The sequence below is a fragment of the Fukomys damarensis genome, unplaced genomic scaffold (genome assembly GCF_012274545.1).
Source record: "Fukomys damarensis isolate Sample0158 unplaced genomic scaffold, DMR_v1.0_HiC HiC_scaffold_24, whole genome shotgun sequence".
NCBI classification, from domain to species: Eukaryota; Metazoa; Chordata; class Mammalia; order Rodentia; family Bathyergidae; genus Fukomys; species Fukomys damarensis.
In genome coordinates, this window is record NW_022900936.1 from 57532514 (window position 1) to 57548115 (window position 15602).

The following is a 15602-nucleotide window of genomic DNA, read 5'->3' on the forward strand; positions in this document are numbered from 1 at the left end:
TTTTTTTGGGGGGGGGTCTCTTTTTTGTTGGTTTATTTTCATTTTGTTTTTTGTAGCGTGGGGATTAAACCTGGGACTTCACATATGCTAGGCAATTGCTGTACCATCAATCCACAGTCCCTCACCTATGGTAGTTCTATTTAAGAACAGAAACATGCTAAGCAGGTATGGTGGCATATGCCTGCAACCCCAGAACTCTGGGAGACTGAGGCAGGAGGATCACAAGCTTCAGCTCAGTCAGAGCAACTAAGTGGTTTAGTGAAACCCTGCCTCAAAATAAAAAATAAAAGAGGATGGGGATGCAGTTTAGTGCAGAGATCCTCGGTTCAATCTCCAATATCCTTCCCCCCAAAAAGCAAGTTATAAAATGCTGACTTAAGGGCCAGGGATTTAGCTCAGAGGCACCACACCTGCCTTGTTAAGTGCAAGGTCCTGACTTCAATCCCTGGTACCAAAAAAAAAGCTAACTTGAAATAATATATCTACAATGGTTCCAAATTGGAATTTTCTATTCATTTAAAGTAGAACTCAATTTATAAGAGTAATTTTTAATGTTCTACAGAGACTATCTTAAAAGAATATGAACAAAACAAAAGCAAAATACAAATATTTAAATTCTTAGAGAATTATTTTCAGTAAATGAGGTGTGATCAAGTAGATGGACTTATAACACAAGGTTAACCATAAAATTTCAAAAGCAACAAGAGGTAAATCTTCAGCTTACCGCTGTTGCTAGAATTTCTCCATCACGTTCATAAGCTAAAGCAGTAACTTGAGCATTATGGGGCTTGAAAACCTGTTTAAAATAAATATCAGCATCCAAAATTTTCTTCCGTCCTGTAAAAAGTGTGAGCCCTTTTGGATCATAGAGTTCAAGAATTCGAACAACACCGTCTTCGAATCCTACGATAATTTGTGCTCCAGAGTAGTTTACCTTGGAATAAAATTAAATACATAGGACCTAAGTTTAGCTGATTAAGAAATACATGCCACACAACAGGTGTCATTTAGACTTGATAAATTTAACATTTGCTGCTCCTTGACCACACTTTATACTGCTTTGTGGTAACCTCTATCAATTTTAGACAGTTCTTCATCACTAATGGCTAGCAGTGGAGTAAACAATGGCAATTCAAACATTCAGTGAGCAGAGTGTCTACTTACTACATGCTGGGGACCTATTTCCAGCAATGCAATCATAAACATAAGTAGATGAACAGTGTTTCATGTCTCCTATTGTCACACAAAAGAGTTTGAAATAGTAATTAAAGAAAAACAATATTCTTTTAAAGAAACCCCCAGTTATTGTAACTGTACAATGTGGGGTTTTACTCTGAAAATGACTCCTTCCAGCTGGCTGGCCAAAGTTTGAAAATAAATTCAATGTAGCATCATTGATGCTTAGAAATGATATAATCAGAAGCCATTTTAGGAAAAGATATATTATTTAAGATTGAGCTATTCTGGGAATCATAAGTTACAGAACAATTATACTTCAGGGTCTCTGGGGTCAACCTATCATAGTGATTGGGTGGAAACAGCCACAATACAGCTCTGGAGAAGGGGAGAGCTAGTTGCAGACCTCCTGAGAAGTTTTAGCAGCGACAAGCTCAGGTTCTACCCTTTGTGATGAGAAACCATGTCAGTCATGTAATTTTCTGAGAAAGCTCTGTCTGAAAGGGCTTATATTAAGTGTAATGGATCTTTGGACCCCTTGCTATCTATATCCAGCACAGGGCTCAGTGTTGATTGGATGTTCCCATCTGCCAATGTGATCAGCAATATGCCTTGGCTTGGACAGTTTCTGTGTTCGGAGGTGTACAGACAGAGGCCTCTGGAGCAGGGCATGCAGCTCATGAACCCATGGGACATGACATTAGTCAGAGAGAGCAGTAACTTGGGACATGCAGAAGCATACAAACACGAAGAGCTTCTGGAGTGAAGATAGCCCAAAGGCAGACACCAAACTATTCACTGACTGTGCCCAGAAGAAAAGGCCAGGCAGGACAGCGTTCACATGGCAAGAAGTGAGTGTAGAATAAAAACAATCCTTGTGACTCACTATCCCCCTCCCACATCTGATAGATTTCAATACCACAGGCAGTGGAAGGAAACCACTCACCAAACACATGGAGAAAAATTTTGGACTCATTTCTTTTTTTTTTCTTTTCTTTGTTCTGTGGGTTGCTTGGTTTTTGTTTGTTTGTTTCATTTTATCTTATCTTTTGTTTTTTTGTTTTTATACTTTTTTCATATTTCTCGTTTTGTCCTTTTTTGTTATTTTTACCCAATTCTATTAACTTTATTTTATTCTTTAATAGAATTGTCTCATCTTTCATTTTCATCTTCCTTTTCTTTCTTTTTAAAATTTTACTCCCTTCATTTTCTTCTTCCTTTAGCCTTCCATTTTTATTACTATTAAACTTTATCAATTTTTAGCTATTTAGTTGACTCTATGCTATTACTGATGAATTATTTTCTGCTGTTAATAGTGGTATAGTTGTTTTTCTTATTAAATATTTTCTGTATGTCAATATTTGGTTTGTTTTCATATTATTATTGCTGATATATTGTGTATTGTTAAGGATGGTATAGTTATAGCCGTTCTTAGTTTTTATGGTATGTTAATAACCAGTTTGTCTTTGACTTATTATTATTGCTCACTTCTTCTCTATTGTTAATGGTGGCATAGTTGTTGCTTTTAACTGTTTTTTCCTGTGTGCCATTATCTGGTTTTTCTTTGTGTCATAAACATTATTGCAGTTTGTTTCCTTCTCTCTGAGTGATGCTGGAGATCAAGGCTAGACATTAAAGGTATGCTCAAATATCATGCTGACTAGGTTGGAGAAGGGTCTAGACACCCAAACATATACCCAGGGACACATTACAGGGAGACAGATTCTAACTAAAGTAACCACCACAGTAGTAACAGAGCTTTTTTACCCTAACTGACCTTCAATTCACAGTACAAAAACAATAGAAACATGAGAAAGTAAGGTAAAAGATGTCCCAAAAAAACCTAGCTCCTCAAAGGCTGATCTCACAGATACTGAAGTAGAGGAAGCTGTATGCAAAGTACTCAAAAATCAAAAGTCTGAAGAGATTAAAAAAAAAGAAGCATAAGCAAATGCATAGGATATGTAATGAGCTCAAAGAAGATTTAATTAAAGATTTTTCTAATAAAATGTTTGATAATCTTAAAGAAGATACAAACAATAATTGAGTTAAGTAAGACAATACATGAATTACTACTTTGGTAAAGTATTAGAAAGTATAAAAATAAAGCAAGTAGAAATAGATAATGTGAAAAATTCATTGGAAAGCATGGGTAGCAGACTTAAGGACAAAGTGTCAAAAATAAAAGACAAGGTGGATGTGGTCGATCATAAGTTCAGTGATACCTTAAAACTAACAAGACGATGCAGGTTGGATCCAAGCTGCTAAACAACTCAAAAACAATCAACTTCAGAATTTTAGGAATAAACAAAAAATTAGAATATAACTCAAAATGTATAAATTGTATTCACTGAAGTTATAGCATAAAAATTTCCAAATCTAGGGAAAGAATTCACTAGTCAAATACAGAGGTATACAGTACCCCAAATAGACATGACCAGAAAAGAACTTCCTCACAACACATAATCAAAATTTCAGAAATTTAACAAAAGAGAGAATTACTAAAAGCTGTTGAGAAAAACAGCAAGTAACCATAAATGCATGCTCATCAAAATAAATGCAAATTTCTCAGCACATATTTTAAAGGCCAGGACAGCATGAAACAAAGTTTTGCAAACCCTAAAAGAAAACCATTGTTAGCTCCAATTTTTATACCCTGAAAAATTATTCTTCAAAATTTACAAAGAAGTAAAAACTTTTTACGGCAAAGAAATCATAAAGAAGTATAGGACCACTAATCCAGCATTGCAGAAAATACTTAAAGGAATCCTAAACAGAGACAGGAACCCCAGTGACATCAAAGAGGCATATAGATTTTAAAAATAAAGGAATCGGCATTAGAAAATAATGCAATGATAGTATTCAATAAACATCTTACAGTAATAATGTTCAGTGTGAGTGGTCTCAACTCCCCAATCAAAATTGGCAGATTGGATTTTTTTTTTAAAGTAACCATATATTGCCTACAGTAGATACACCTCATCCAAAAGGAAGTCTATAAACTGAAAATGACACTACAATCAAATCAATCAAAGCCTGAAAATATCAGAGGTAGCTATCTTATTTTTAGACACAGCAATGTATAAGCAAAAACTGACTGCAAGAGACAAAGATGACCATAACATACTAGTATAAAAGGAACAATGCAACAGAAAAGATAACAAATGTAAATATTTATATACCTAATGTTGGCACACCTAACTTCATACAAAGAAAACTACTGAACTTAAAAGAAAATATAGCCATCAGTACAGTCAGTGTGGGAGACTTGAATAAACCACTCTCACAATTAGTTAAATCACACACACACACACACACACACACACACACACACACACATACACACATCAACAAAGACATATCAGGGTTCAACCACACCCCTGAACAAATGATAACAGATATCTGCAGAATGTTTCATCCAACAACAGAATGCACATTTCTCTCAACAGCACATGGAACTTTTTCCAAAATTGACCATCTCTTAGGCCATAAAGCATGCTTAAATAAATAGAAAAGAATTGAAATAATCCCCTGCATACTATTGAATCATGTCAGAATGAAGCTAGAAATCAACAGTAAAAGAAGCCACAGAAATTATGCAAACAGATGAAGATCACTGAAAAATCAATACATCACAGAAGAAATCAGGGAAGAAATAAAACTATTCCTAAAATCAAATGACAATGGAAGCCTAACATAGCAAAACCTATGGGACACAATGAAAGCATTTAAGAGGGAAGTTGATAGCTATAAATGTACACATAAAAAGAATAGAGTAGTCCCACATAACTTAATGATGTATCTGAAAGTCCTAGAAAGTCAAGAAAAATCCAAATTTGAAACTAATAAAAGGAACGAGGGCCAGGGATTTAGCTCAGTGGTGCCACTGCCTGCCTTGCAAGCACAAGGTCCAGTGTTCAATCCCTGGTACCCCCCACCCCCCGCCAAAAGTCAATGAATCCAAATTCATTAAAAGGATGGGAAAGAGATCTGGGGATGGGAGGAGTTACAGGAGGGAGGGGAAGGGAAGGACGAACAAAAAGGATCAAGATGCTTTGTCTATATGATTAATGCATTTACTATGTATTGCAAACATATATTAATAAAAAAATGAGGGAAAAAAAAGAGATGGCTACTATATTCTGAGGTCACTTGGCCTGAGGTAGTACAATGGAAAGAAGGGATGTGGACATATTTTAGAGGGAGGTAAAATGACTCTGTTGGTGATACCTGGATATAAAGGATGAGAAGGAACTGTCAGGGATGAATGGTAATGAAATTACTGAGGCAGAACACTGTAAGTAAGGGGTGTGTGTGTGTGTGTGTGTGTGTGTGTGTGTGTGTGTGTGTGTGTGGTTTGTTGTTGCTATTGTTGTTTTAGAGAAAGAGAGATGGATAAATGTGAAGAGAAGATCATGCATTTAGTCTTAGACATATTGAGTTTGAGGTCTCCTTGATATCTCAAAATGGAAGTGATATTGTCAGCAGATTACAGGAAAAGTCCGAGTTAGAGGTAGATATCTAGTAATGTCTGAATGTACTAAATCTACTATCTTGGAGAGTATTCCAGAAAAGAGCAAAAGCCGAGGCATCCTTTAGAGCACAGGGGCCATCCCTGAGGCCAGCCATTTATGAGAATCTTAGGAGTAAGAAAATATTCCATTTAATTCTGGCTGCATGTTGCCTGTTCAGCAAACATTTACTAACTGTGTGAGTGTACCAGTAACTGTACATTTGTTCTCTAGATGCAAAGAATATAATGTGGTTGCCATTTTGTTTCATTTTGTTTTAAAAACAGCCTAGTAGGAAAATAAAGCAAGTAAGTAATTTTAGTGTGTTGTGATAAGAGCTATAAGAGAAATGTCCACAACCCTCACAAGAAATCCCACAGAGGAAGGAGAACCTAACTCTACTTGAAGGTGGGTTCACAAAGGGCTAAGCAGAGGTGATGTTTGACCTGAGTTAAGTCATAAAAAACTATGTGGAATGTTCCAGAAAGCAACAGGGTATGCAAGAAGGACATTCTGAGCATAATATCCATATGATGATTACTTGGATATAAATTTTTAAAAGGAAACATCCTATGAAGATCACACAACCATCTAGAGAAATGATTCAATTACATTGGCTATGTTTTAAAGACTTCAAGCAAGACTAAGTGTAAGGAGATTAAAGTAAAGAGTGAGCCAGGTTGGCCAATCCAAATGCTCTATCATTCCTAATTATTCTAGCCTCATTATTGTGCTGCCTCTGTTCCCTGACCTAAATTCTTTTCCTAGCCTTGCTCCCATCATGAAATTCCCCTCCATTTCAATCATATCTATGTTTATTTTGTGTCTAGAACAACAGTAAGGATTAAATATCTCCTCAAATGCCACCAAGGCATTTAAAAGGCATGGCTACAAATTCTTCGACATGCTTACAACAGAGACGATGTTTAAAGTCCCCTCTTCTTGAGTCTAGTTAGGGCTTTTTGACCATGTGAGCACTTCAGCCAATCAAGTATGGTAGAAGTGATATTTTGACTTCTGAGGATAAGGCATAAAAGCTTCTGCCTTGTTTGTTAGAATACTAGCTCTTAAACTCCTCAGCTGCTGTTAAATGTGTGTGAGGCTGCCATGCTGAGATGAAGCCTATAAGGTGAACACTCCTGTGACACTCCCCACTTAGTCCAGCCTTTGAATCATCCAACCCAGAAGTGCCATGACCAAGCAGTGACCAAGCAACCTCCAAATTATTCCAGGCCCAATCCAAGTCATCCTGGAGTAAAGATATCCATCCCTGCTGACACCTGCATGAATTTCCTATCCAAAAAGTGAGCAAAATAAATTTAACTTGTTTTATGACACTATGCTTTGGGATAGTTTATTACAGAGTAGATAAATGGAACAACTCCCACCCCTGCCTCATATTTTCATAACTGTTATTATTATTGAATAGAACATATTTTACTTAATAATTTGGTTTGTTTTCTGTCTTTGCTTCCATCCTATGAAAGTGTAAGATTCACAAAGATAAGTATTTTTGTCCTTTTGTTCACTGCCTTAGTTCCAAACTTTAGCAGATAAGCCCAGCAGAATGTAAGCAAAGTGCAAATAATAGTAAGATGAATGAAATTAGAGACCAATAGAGCATAGACACACAAAGTTCTGTCAGGAAATTACTTTGCAAAGTGGAATTATTACTAACATGCAGTTGGCATAAAAACAGAATTTTCATTAAAAACCATAATATAATGAGGTTATATGGACCAAACTATAATGTAATGAGGTTGTTATATGATTTTTATTACATTCAGAATGAAATAAGCTAACTTAAAATTTTTTATCTTTAAAGTACTGAGTCAGAAAAATTTACATTTTTACAAAAATAGCACTAATGTGCTATATTTACCAATAGATCCTGGTAGAAGTTCATTATAACAACAAACTTACTATTTTGGGTACCCAAGTGAGGGCAGTACCACCTTGTTTGAATTTCATCTGAACCAAAGGAGTTTTGCTAGCAAAATCATAGATTCGAACAGAGCCTATAAAAAGACAGTTTTAAAAGAAACAGATTATATATACATAATATCTCTTGAAATAATCTTGGCTCACTTTTTACATATTTAGTATTGTAACACAAAATTTCGTAAATAATTAAATTGATAATCCAACACCCTTTCAAAACTTTCCATGTATGTCTTCAAACAGGTAATTTACAAATATGATAATAAAGAAGACAACTGATGATTGGTAAATCACCTTCACCTTGCACAGTCCACTTAGATTTGCCATAAATCATGAAGGAAGAAAGGCATAGAAAGAGCATGAATGTGGATGATATCAAGATGAAGAGCGTTTTCTTGGATGAGTTATACATTGTATCCATATTTTAATCTCTCACAATAGCTATGGATGCTGCATTTTGTGCCTTATCCACTGAACAATTCACCTTATTTGCTTTAAGGGGCTTCCCTTTTGGAAAAACTCTCAAATGCTTTTAATCAAACACATTTAAAAATTATACTGGAAATGAGATAAAACAAGGCCAAATATATTTTCATCAAGAGCTCCCACTTACAGTCCAAGGCAGTAGTGGCCATGAGATAAGTGACAGGAGAAACAGCTAGGGCTTCAATAGCTCCACGATGGAAGGAGAAGAGGCATTCTGGATCCTGGGTCTGAGGACAGACAAACGGTATCGTATCTCCAAGGCAGGATAACATAGAATTAAGGTCAATTTTAAGAGATGCAACTAGAACCTGACACATGTGTGTTTATTTAAACAGAAGTAAGAAAAAGAACAGGTTGGAAAGAGCCCTGAACCTTGAAATTAGGAGTCCTGCCTTGGCACTTAATTAATTACTGTGATTTTGCACAAGTCACTTAAATGCCAGTTTGCATGTCTTCATCTGTAATATGAGATGGTATGTGCCTACTAAACAGGATGGCTGGGAGGATCATATGAGATAATATAAGCGAAAATTCTGTATGTTTGTGAAAAGTGCATTGGTTGCACAATGAAATGGATCCCTTTCAAATTTGATGTTGTTAACAATGACCTAACATGGAGAAAGATAAAGTGTCTTCAAAGAATGGCAAAAAATTTTCACTATATAAATTAGATGAAAATGAAAAAAAGGGGCAACTTACAATATTTGAAAAACTAAGGTCAAGCTTCCAAATGGCTCCATTGGCATCCTAAAAAAATTAAACAGCCAATAATATCTTATTTTATTATTTTGAACTTTCATCAAATAAAATATTTTTCTTCCTGTGGTTTCAAGTAAACACAAACAATAATATCAAAACCATACATATATTATAAAGTATGATTGATATTTGCTAATTTCTATATATCTTAAAATATAACCATACAATAAGCAAATATTTACAGTCAAATGGACTTATTTTTTTTTTAATTTTATGTCTAGGTAACTTTAAAGAGCCAAGAGAAAAGAATTTAACTTACCTGAGCCAACCAAAAGTTATTCCCAGTTTCATTCATTTTTATCATAGAGAAGAGATTGACATTCTTGCCTACTTGAAGTTCATTAATAGGTTCAATCTCCAATAATCCAGTTTCATCTATGATATCAGCAGTGTCTATTGTCTCAAAGTCCCATATCTTGCAAAATTAATAAGAAAATACTTCAATCGATCAGTAGTTTCTTTTGTTTTCTAAGATAGAAAAGGCTCTGATTTTTTCAAGTCTTTTCTTCTTGTTTCATAAACATTAACAATGAGTAGAAATAGCTATAGCACCAGCCAAAACCAAAATCCTGGTATTTTACTCTGAACTGAAGTATAAGAAATTATTTATAGTTTTCTTTGTAGAGATAAGTAGCAAAGTAATAGATTGACTAAAATAAACTCTATTTCAAGATTTCTAATAGTTCTTTCTTCATATAATGTACCCATACAGAGTAAATGATTTAGTTCAACAAGACATTGTAATGAGACTTATTACCCACTGGAAGAGGAACTATACCTCTTGCTTAATGATTCAAACACTATCTCAATTATAATCAGAGCAAATAGATGTAGTTGATGACTCCATTAGGAAATGTTTCTCTTCCTTTGTATCAATTTATATTCTGCTATCTCAGGAAAGGAGTTCTGTGCCCTAGGGGAAGAGTCCAGACACTCTGGGACAAACAAGGGAGCTAAGTTTCCCTTCCATGGAAGACTCAGAAGGACTTATATGGCATGCCAAAGCCCACCCCAGGAAGATCTGTTGATATATCCTGCCACATTATCCTAGAGAGACTGACTCAGAATTCAGAAAAGCATATCCTGGGGAGACTGTTGTTGCCCCATGGATTAGCTTGATGGGGTGAAAAGAGCTGGTTCCTAGGATGAAACTAATCCCCTAAAGGGATTAATTTTCCTAAAGGGAGACAGGTAGAAATTTACAACTTGAAGGGCTAAAGAGATGAGTTTAGCCTTTGAAAAAGGAAGTAAGTTTAGAAATTAATGTTGTCCATGAAGGGATCTTCTGTGAAATGCTCCACTTCTTTTTTCCTGAGGTTTTTCTCCAATTTGTTATGTGGCCATTTTGGGATGACATATCTTGGAAGGATTAGTGAACATTTTCATGGCAAAATAAAGGACATAAAAGATCCTCAGAGCAGTGTATGAAATCTAACAAGATCAAACATCATACTGTAAATGGAAAAACCTACACTTGGGTTCAAAAAGCTTGTGGTAAGAAGACACATGGAGGGTAATTTGGCTTAAGCAATGTATTAGGCACATTAAACTCAGCAAATGTCGATGGTGACCAGACTATTTTTTTAAAAATGCAATTTTTTTTCTAAACACAATTAAAGAATGACAATAGACTACTTCCATTTTCTTATGAAAGGCTCCAAAAAGAACATGTACAAAGGACAAAGTGACAAAGCAAGTCAGTTTGGTGAGCGACAGTGTGGTATACACATTTATAGAAGGTGCCACAAACAATATGATAAAATAGCATCCAAGGGAATTTAAATGTGGGGCAATGATCCAGCTTAGTCTAGGATTCGGGTGCTATTCCCTACAGATCAAGAAAACTCACCCTAACACAGCCATCTGACCCAGCAGTGATGACCTCACCCTCGTCCAGCGTTATCTGGTTGATGGGACCGTGGTGACAAGACTTCATGCCAGTTCGGCACAGCTCCACTTTGATGAGGCTGCCTTCCCAAAGCAGCAGGTTGCCCCATTCTGACCCTGAGAGCACCTGGCAGTGTGCAAAAGAAAGAGATTTTCATAAAACAGAAAATGTGTATGTATTTATACCTCAAATAGTAGGCATGAGTTATACATAAGGATTTTTTTCTTGATTATGAAAGTAAGTTTGAATATGAAAAAATAAGAAAATATAGAAATGAAAATCCACTGCCCCAGACAACCACTAATCATATTTTACATATTTTCTAGCATCCTGAGGTTTTTTTTATTGAGTTTATTGGTACTTTTTAAGTATACAGTACAGTTGCATTAATCACTGGGGATCTTGTACCTTTACATGCTAGATCTTGGTTCGCATTTTTTTCCCCATACCCCTGCCCTTCCTTTACCCCCTCCACCTTCCCCTATTTACAAAGACTTTGTTTTCATTTCTTCCTTTTCTCATATTTTTTCTTTGCCTTTATTTCCTTTGCCCTACCCTTCCTACTTCCCCTACTGCATTGTTTTAGATGACTGTAAATAGGCTGTATGTTACTGGAAAGTTTTCATACATGTATATAGCATATTTCATTGTACATCTCTTAAGAACATAATCTAGGAATGGAAAAATTCAAGACATGCTTAAAGTCCTTGATAAATTAGATTCTACTTCAGTGATATCAAATTTTATAAGAAGTTAGATAAGTTACTGGGCCATTACTGAATTGAGCAGAGTATAGCACAATAGTAAAATATAAGGAACCACCTCAAGTTACCCTATTGAATCTAATTTCCTGAAGTGCATACTACCACAGATTAGTTTTTAGAATGTTTAACAAACATTGTACGAATAATATTTGAGAATGGGCTCTGTGTCAAGCCCTGCTTGTGTACCTTACACTGTATATGTTATTTAATGCTAAAAACCATATAAACGAGGTAAGTGGTTCAGGCTTACCATACACAGCTGTGCGTGTAGGTTATTTTATTTTCCTCAGAAGAAACAGCTTTTTATTGGGCCCATAAATGCATGAGCCAATAGTAATCCCTATTATTATTATCCTCATTTCACAGAGGAAGAAACAGAAGCACAGCTAAGGAACTTGTCCCAAATTACCCAGAGCAACAGGGTCTGGACCAAGCACTGTGGGTCAAAATCTTTTGTGTTGACTACACTGCCTTAGAAGGCAGATGCAGAGGTCAGGAGCCAAACAAGTATAATTTCTCTCACACTCCTGGAAAGCTTTAGTACACAAGTATTTGCTAGGAATTACTAAGAGAAATCTGTAGATACAAAGGACTTTGACTAGAAAAGTCATATTTTCACAGCTTTTGTGCAGACTGATTTTCTATACAATGCACTTAAGAAAAATGGCCTCATTTCTAATTTCCTGTGGCAGGGTCCTGCAATTCCATTTTCTTTTCACCTGATGGAAGGGCAACTTTACTCAAGCCTTTTAACCTCTTGCTCTATATACCTTTGAATTTTACCCATGATTAAGCCTTAGTTCACTTGTACTACACTCTAGGCTTGTTTTCTTCTTTTGTATACAGTATGTATTTTTGATTGGCACACAATAATTATACTTATTTATGGGGTCCGTATGACAATTTGATATATGTATACAAATGCAGGGTAATTAATATTTCCTTCTCCTTAAACATTTGCCATTTCTTTATGTTGGGAAGTTCTGAATGACTTTGTTCCAATTCTTTATAAAATAAATAACAAACTATTGTGAACTACAGTTCTAATGTGCTGTAAAATATTAGAATTTATTCCTCCTATATAATTGTGCTTTAGTTGTCCTATGTTCTCTTCTCATACCCCTTCTTAGCCTCTAGTGACAACTATTTCATCTCTGCCTTTGTGAAATCAACTGTTCAGTGACTAATGCCCCTAAAGTTGACCAAAACCTATAAAACATTCCTTTCTGAAATGTCAACTCTTATTCTTTTGGTCCTGAGAAATGGAGACCCTCATCATCTCTTTTTAAGCGATGGTAGCACCTTTCTTCTTAGCTTATCTCCTTGACTCTAGATTCCCTTCCTCTAATCCACATTTTATGACCAAATGTACTTACTACTTTTTTATTTGTAAAGCTACTCTTCCAAAGAATATTAATTTTGTCTGGCTGTTAAACTCCTCATATGCTAGAACTCAATCATACATCTCAACCCAAAGTGTTAACTCTTCCTCTACGTGAATGTCTTATTCTAATTTGCCCTCTGAATATCTGATATTTATTCCTAACCCTAAACACCCTAAACATTTCCTTCTGTGGCTTTACCATTTAACAAGGATTCCCTCTCTGCTACATTTATGTGAACTCTGCATGTATTTCATTTGTATTTTTAAAAGGCTGTATTGATCTTTATTTTAGCTTAAGTTTTAGAATATTCCGAATTTGAAGGTAGACTGATTTAAACTCATCTTCTAGGTTTAAATATACAATATAACCAGTATCCAAGATGGGTTTCTCCCTATATACAGCATGATTTCCAAATGACACTATTCCATCAGGGAGATGACTAGACTATGTAGTTTCTTAAACTTGGAGTAATATTTCTATGTTGGCATTTACTTATAACAGAAATAATCACAAGTAATACTGTATAATATGTTATGTATGTAATAGAGTTTAGCTCATTCTAAGAGAAAACCAGATAAAATATTAAAGGATAACTGATTCTAAGTAAACTACCATTTCAGTCAGTAAGCCCATAAGTTTTGTCACAGAAGAAAGGATATAGTCTAACAAAATTAAAGAATAAATTAACGGATTGAATTGCAGAGCTGCAGATGCCACTGTGGACTTGCCTGATCTTCCTGAATAATATCTGACAGTTAAAAACAAAAGTCATAAAACTGTATATAACCTCTGGTCCCGATAAATTCACTTGGAGCATCATGGCAAAGAAAAAACAGAAGAAAGATAAGTAATATAAGTACTGCCTGTGACACTCTGGAAAAGGCGAGTCTAAGGAGACAGTAAAAAGATCAGTGGCTGCCAAAGACTAAGAGGGAGAGAAGGATGAATAGATAGAGCACAGGGGATTTTCTAGGCAGCGAAACTAGCCAGTGGTACAACTATAACCCAATGGTATAACTATAGATAATGCGTGTCATTGTACACGTGTCTAAACCCAGAAAATGTGCAATACGAAGAATGACCACTGAAGTGATCTATGGTCTTTAAGCACTGGTGTGTCAGCATGGGCTTATCATTTGTAACAAATGCATCATTCTGGTGGGTGATGTTGATAATGCATATATAGGGGAAGGGTTTTATGGGAATCTTCCATACCTTCCTCTCAATTTTGCTGTGAATCTAAAACTGCTTTTAAAATAGTCTATTAGAATGCTTGAGAAAAAACATAAACATTGCAATTCCATGACATAATTAAATGTTACAAGGCTGCCACTGTGTTAATATATGAAAATGCTTATACACTTTGCATGGATGTATAACATTTAGCAAAAAGAAAATGGTATGGATGGATGGATTATGACAACTTCGGGGAGATATTTAATTGTAAGTGACAATCTACGGAAGTATAAAGGGAAATGTTCATTACAATTATAATCTGTTATGAAAATTGGCAGAGCTTTGTAGAACATATGATGTGTTTGCATACATTCATGCTTTCATATATGCACTGATTACAGTAGAACTGGGGCTGTGCTTGCCTTCCCGTCGGGGAGCTCCACATAGCCTTCTATATCAGTGGTGGCTGTTTTGCCAAATCGACCTAGTGATCCCTGCAGCTTGAGGCCAGTGAATGTAAAAGCCATTTCCCAGAATCTAAAAACAAACAAGAAACACATAAAATGTACCTCAAGTAAGTTCTTTATTTTTATTTTACTATGACCTAAGTATTTATGTACTTCCTAATCATACCCTAATTGATTAATTCATCTGATTTACATGTGGTAACTATCTACAGCCAGTCAGGCAAAGCTCTAGGAAGTATAAATTCAGCAACTAAATAGACCAAAATTTGTCTGGCTTCGCGAATCTTATGTTTTGAGTTGTGCTGTTTGATGTAGTAGCCACCAGCCACATGTAACAATTTGAATTTAGATTTAAAGTAATCGACACAGATAAAATTAAGAGATTAGTGTTTCAGTCGATTTAACCAATTTCAAGTGGCAATAACTATACATAGTTGGCAGCTCCACATGTGAGACAGAACAGAATATTTCCAGTCTAGCAGAAAGTTCTGTAGAACTTTAGAGGATATGGAGATTTTCCCAAAAATTCTAATGTGACACTGAGTGATTTTCTCAATCACACCGTGTCTTCATTTTCTCATCTACAAGATGAAAATATGAGTAACATTTTCCTCCTAAAATCCTTGAAAAACTTCATGTCTCGTACTCAATAAATGTTAGCTAAAACTAATATTTTCTTTAAAATAGCTTAAAGATGGGCCAGGGATTTAGCTCAGCAGTTCGGTGGCCTGCCTTGCAAGCACAGGGACCCGAGTTCAATCCTCGGTACCAATAAAATAAATAAATAAATAAAATAGCTTAAAGAAATGAACAGTCCCAATGACAGAGACTATGCAGGAAAAAGGAGTCTGGCTTATCCAACTAGATACCAAACAGACAATGGAAGGTGTAAACATGCCAATAACACAGAGCTGAAGCCCAGACAATGAACTTCCTTCTCTAAAGCTAGGTCTCTATCATATGTCTCCATGTATTCTGTGTTTCTTGCACCGCACTCTGCACATGAATTAGTCAATCTCTCTTTCTATTTTTTTTTTTTTTTTTTTTTT

At 35.5% G+C, this 15602-nt stretch overlaps 1 protein-coding gene across 5 annotated transcripts in view; it reads right to left on the minus strand.

Annotated features, from left to right (window-relative positions):
- The window catches only part of Cfap44 (cilia and flagella associated protein 44), a 111973-nt gene that overhangs the window by 71276 nt on the left and 25095 nt on the right, over positions 1 to 15602 (minus strand). For all 5 annotated transcript variants that reach the window (XM_010630105.2, XM_010630101.2, XM_010630103.2 and 2 more), the window contains 7 exons: positions 14509 to 14623; positions 10723 to 10887; positions 9133 to 9288; positions 8814 to 8861; positions 8242 to 8341; positions 7611 to 7705; positions 725 to 934 (listed from right to left, as the gene is read on the minus strand). In XM_010630105.2, coding sequence (XP_010628407.1) covers positions 725 to 934; positions 7611 to 7705; positions 8242 to 8341; positions 8814 to 8861; positions 9133 to 9288; positions 10723 to 10887; positions 14509 to 14623 — 889 coding nt within the window. The remainder of the gene's footprint in view (positions 1 to 724; positions 935 to 7610; positions 7706 to 8241; positions 8342 to 8813; positions 8862 to 9132; positions 9289 to 10722; positions 10888 to 14508; positions 14624 to 15602) is intronic.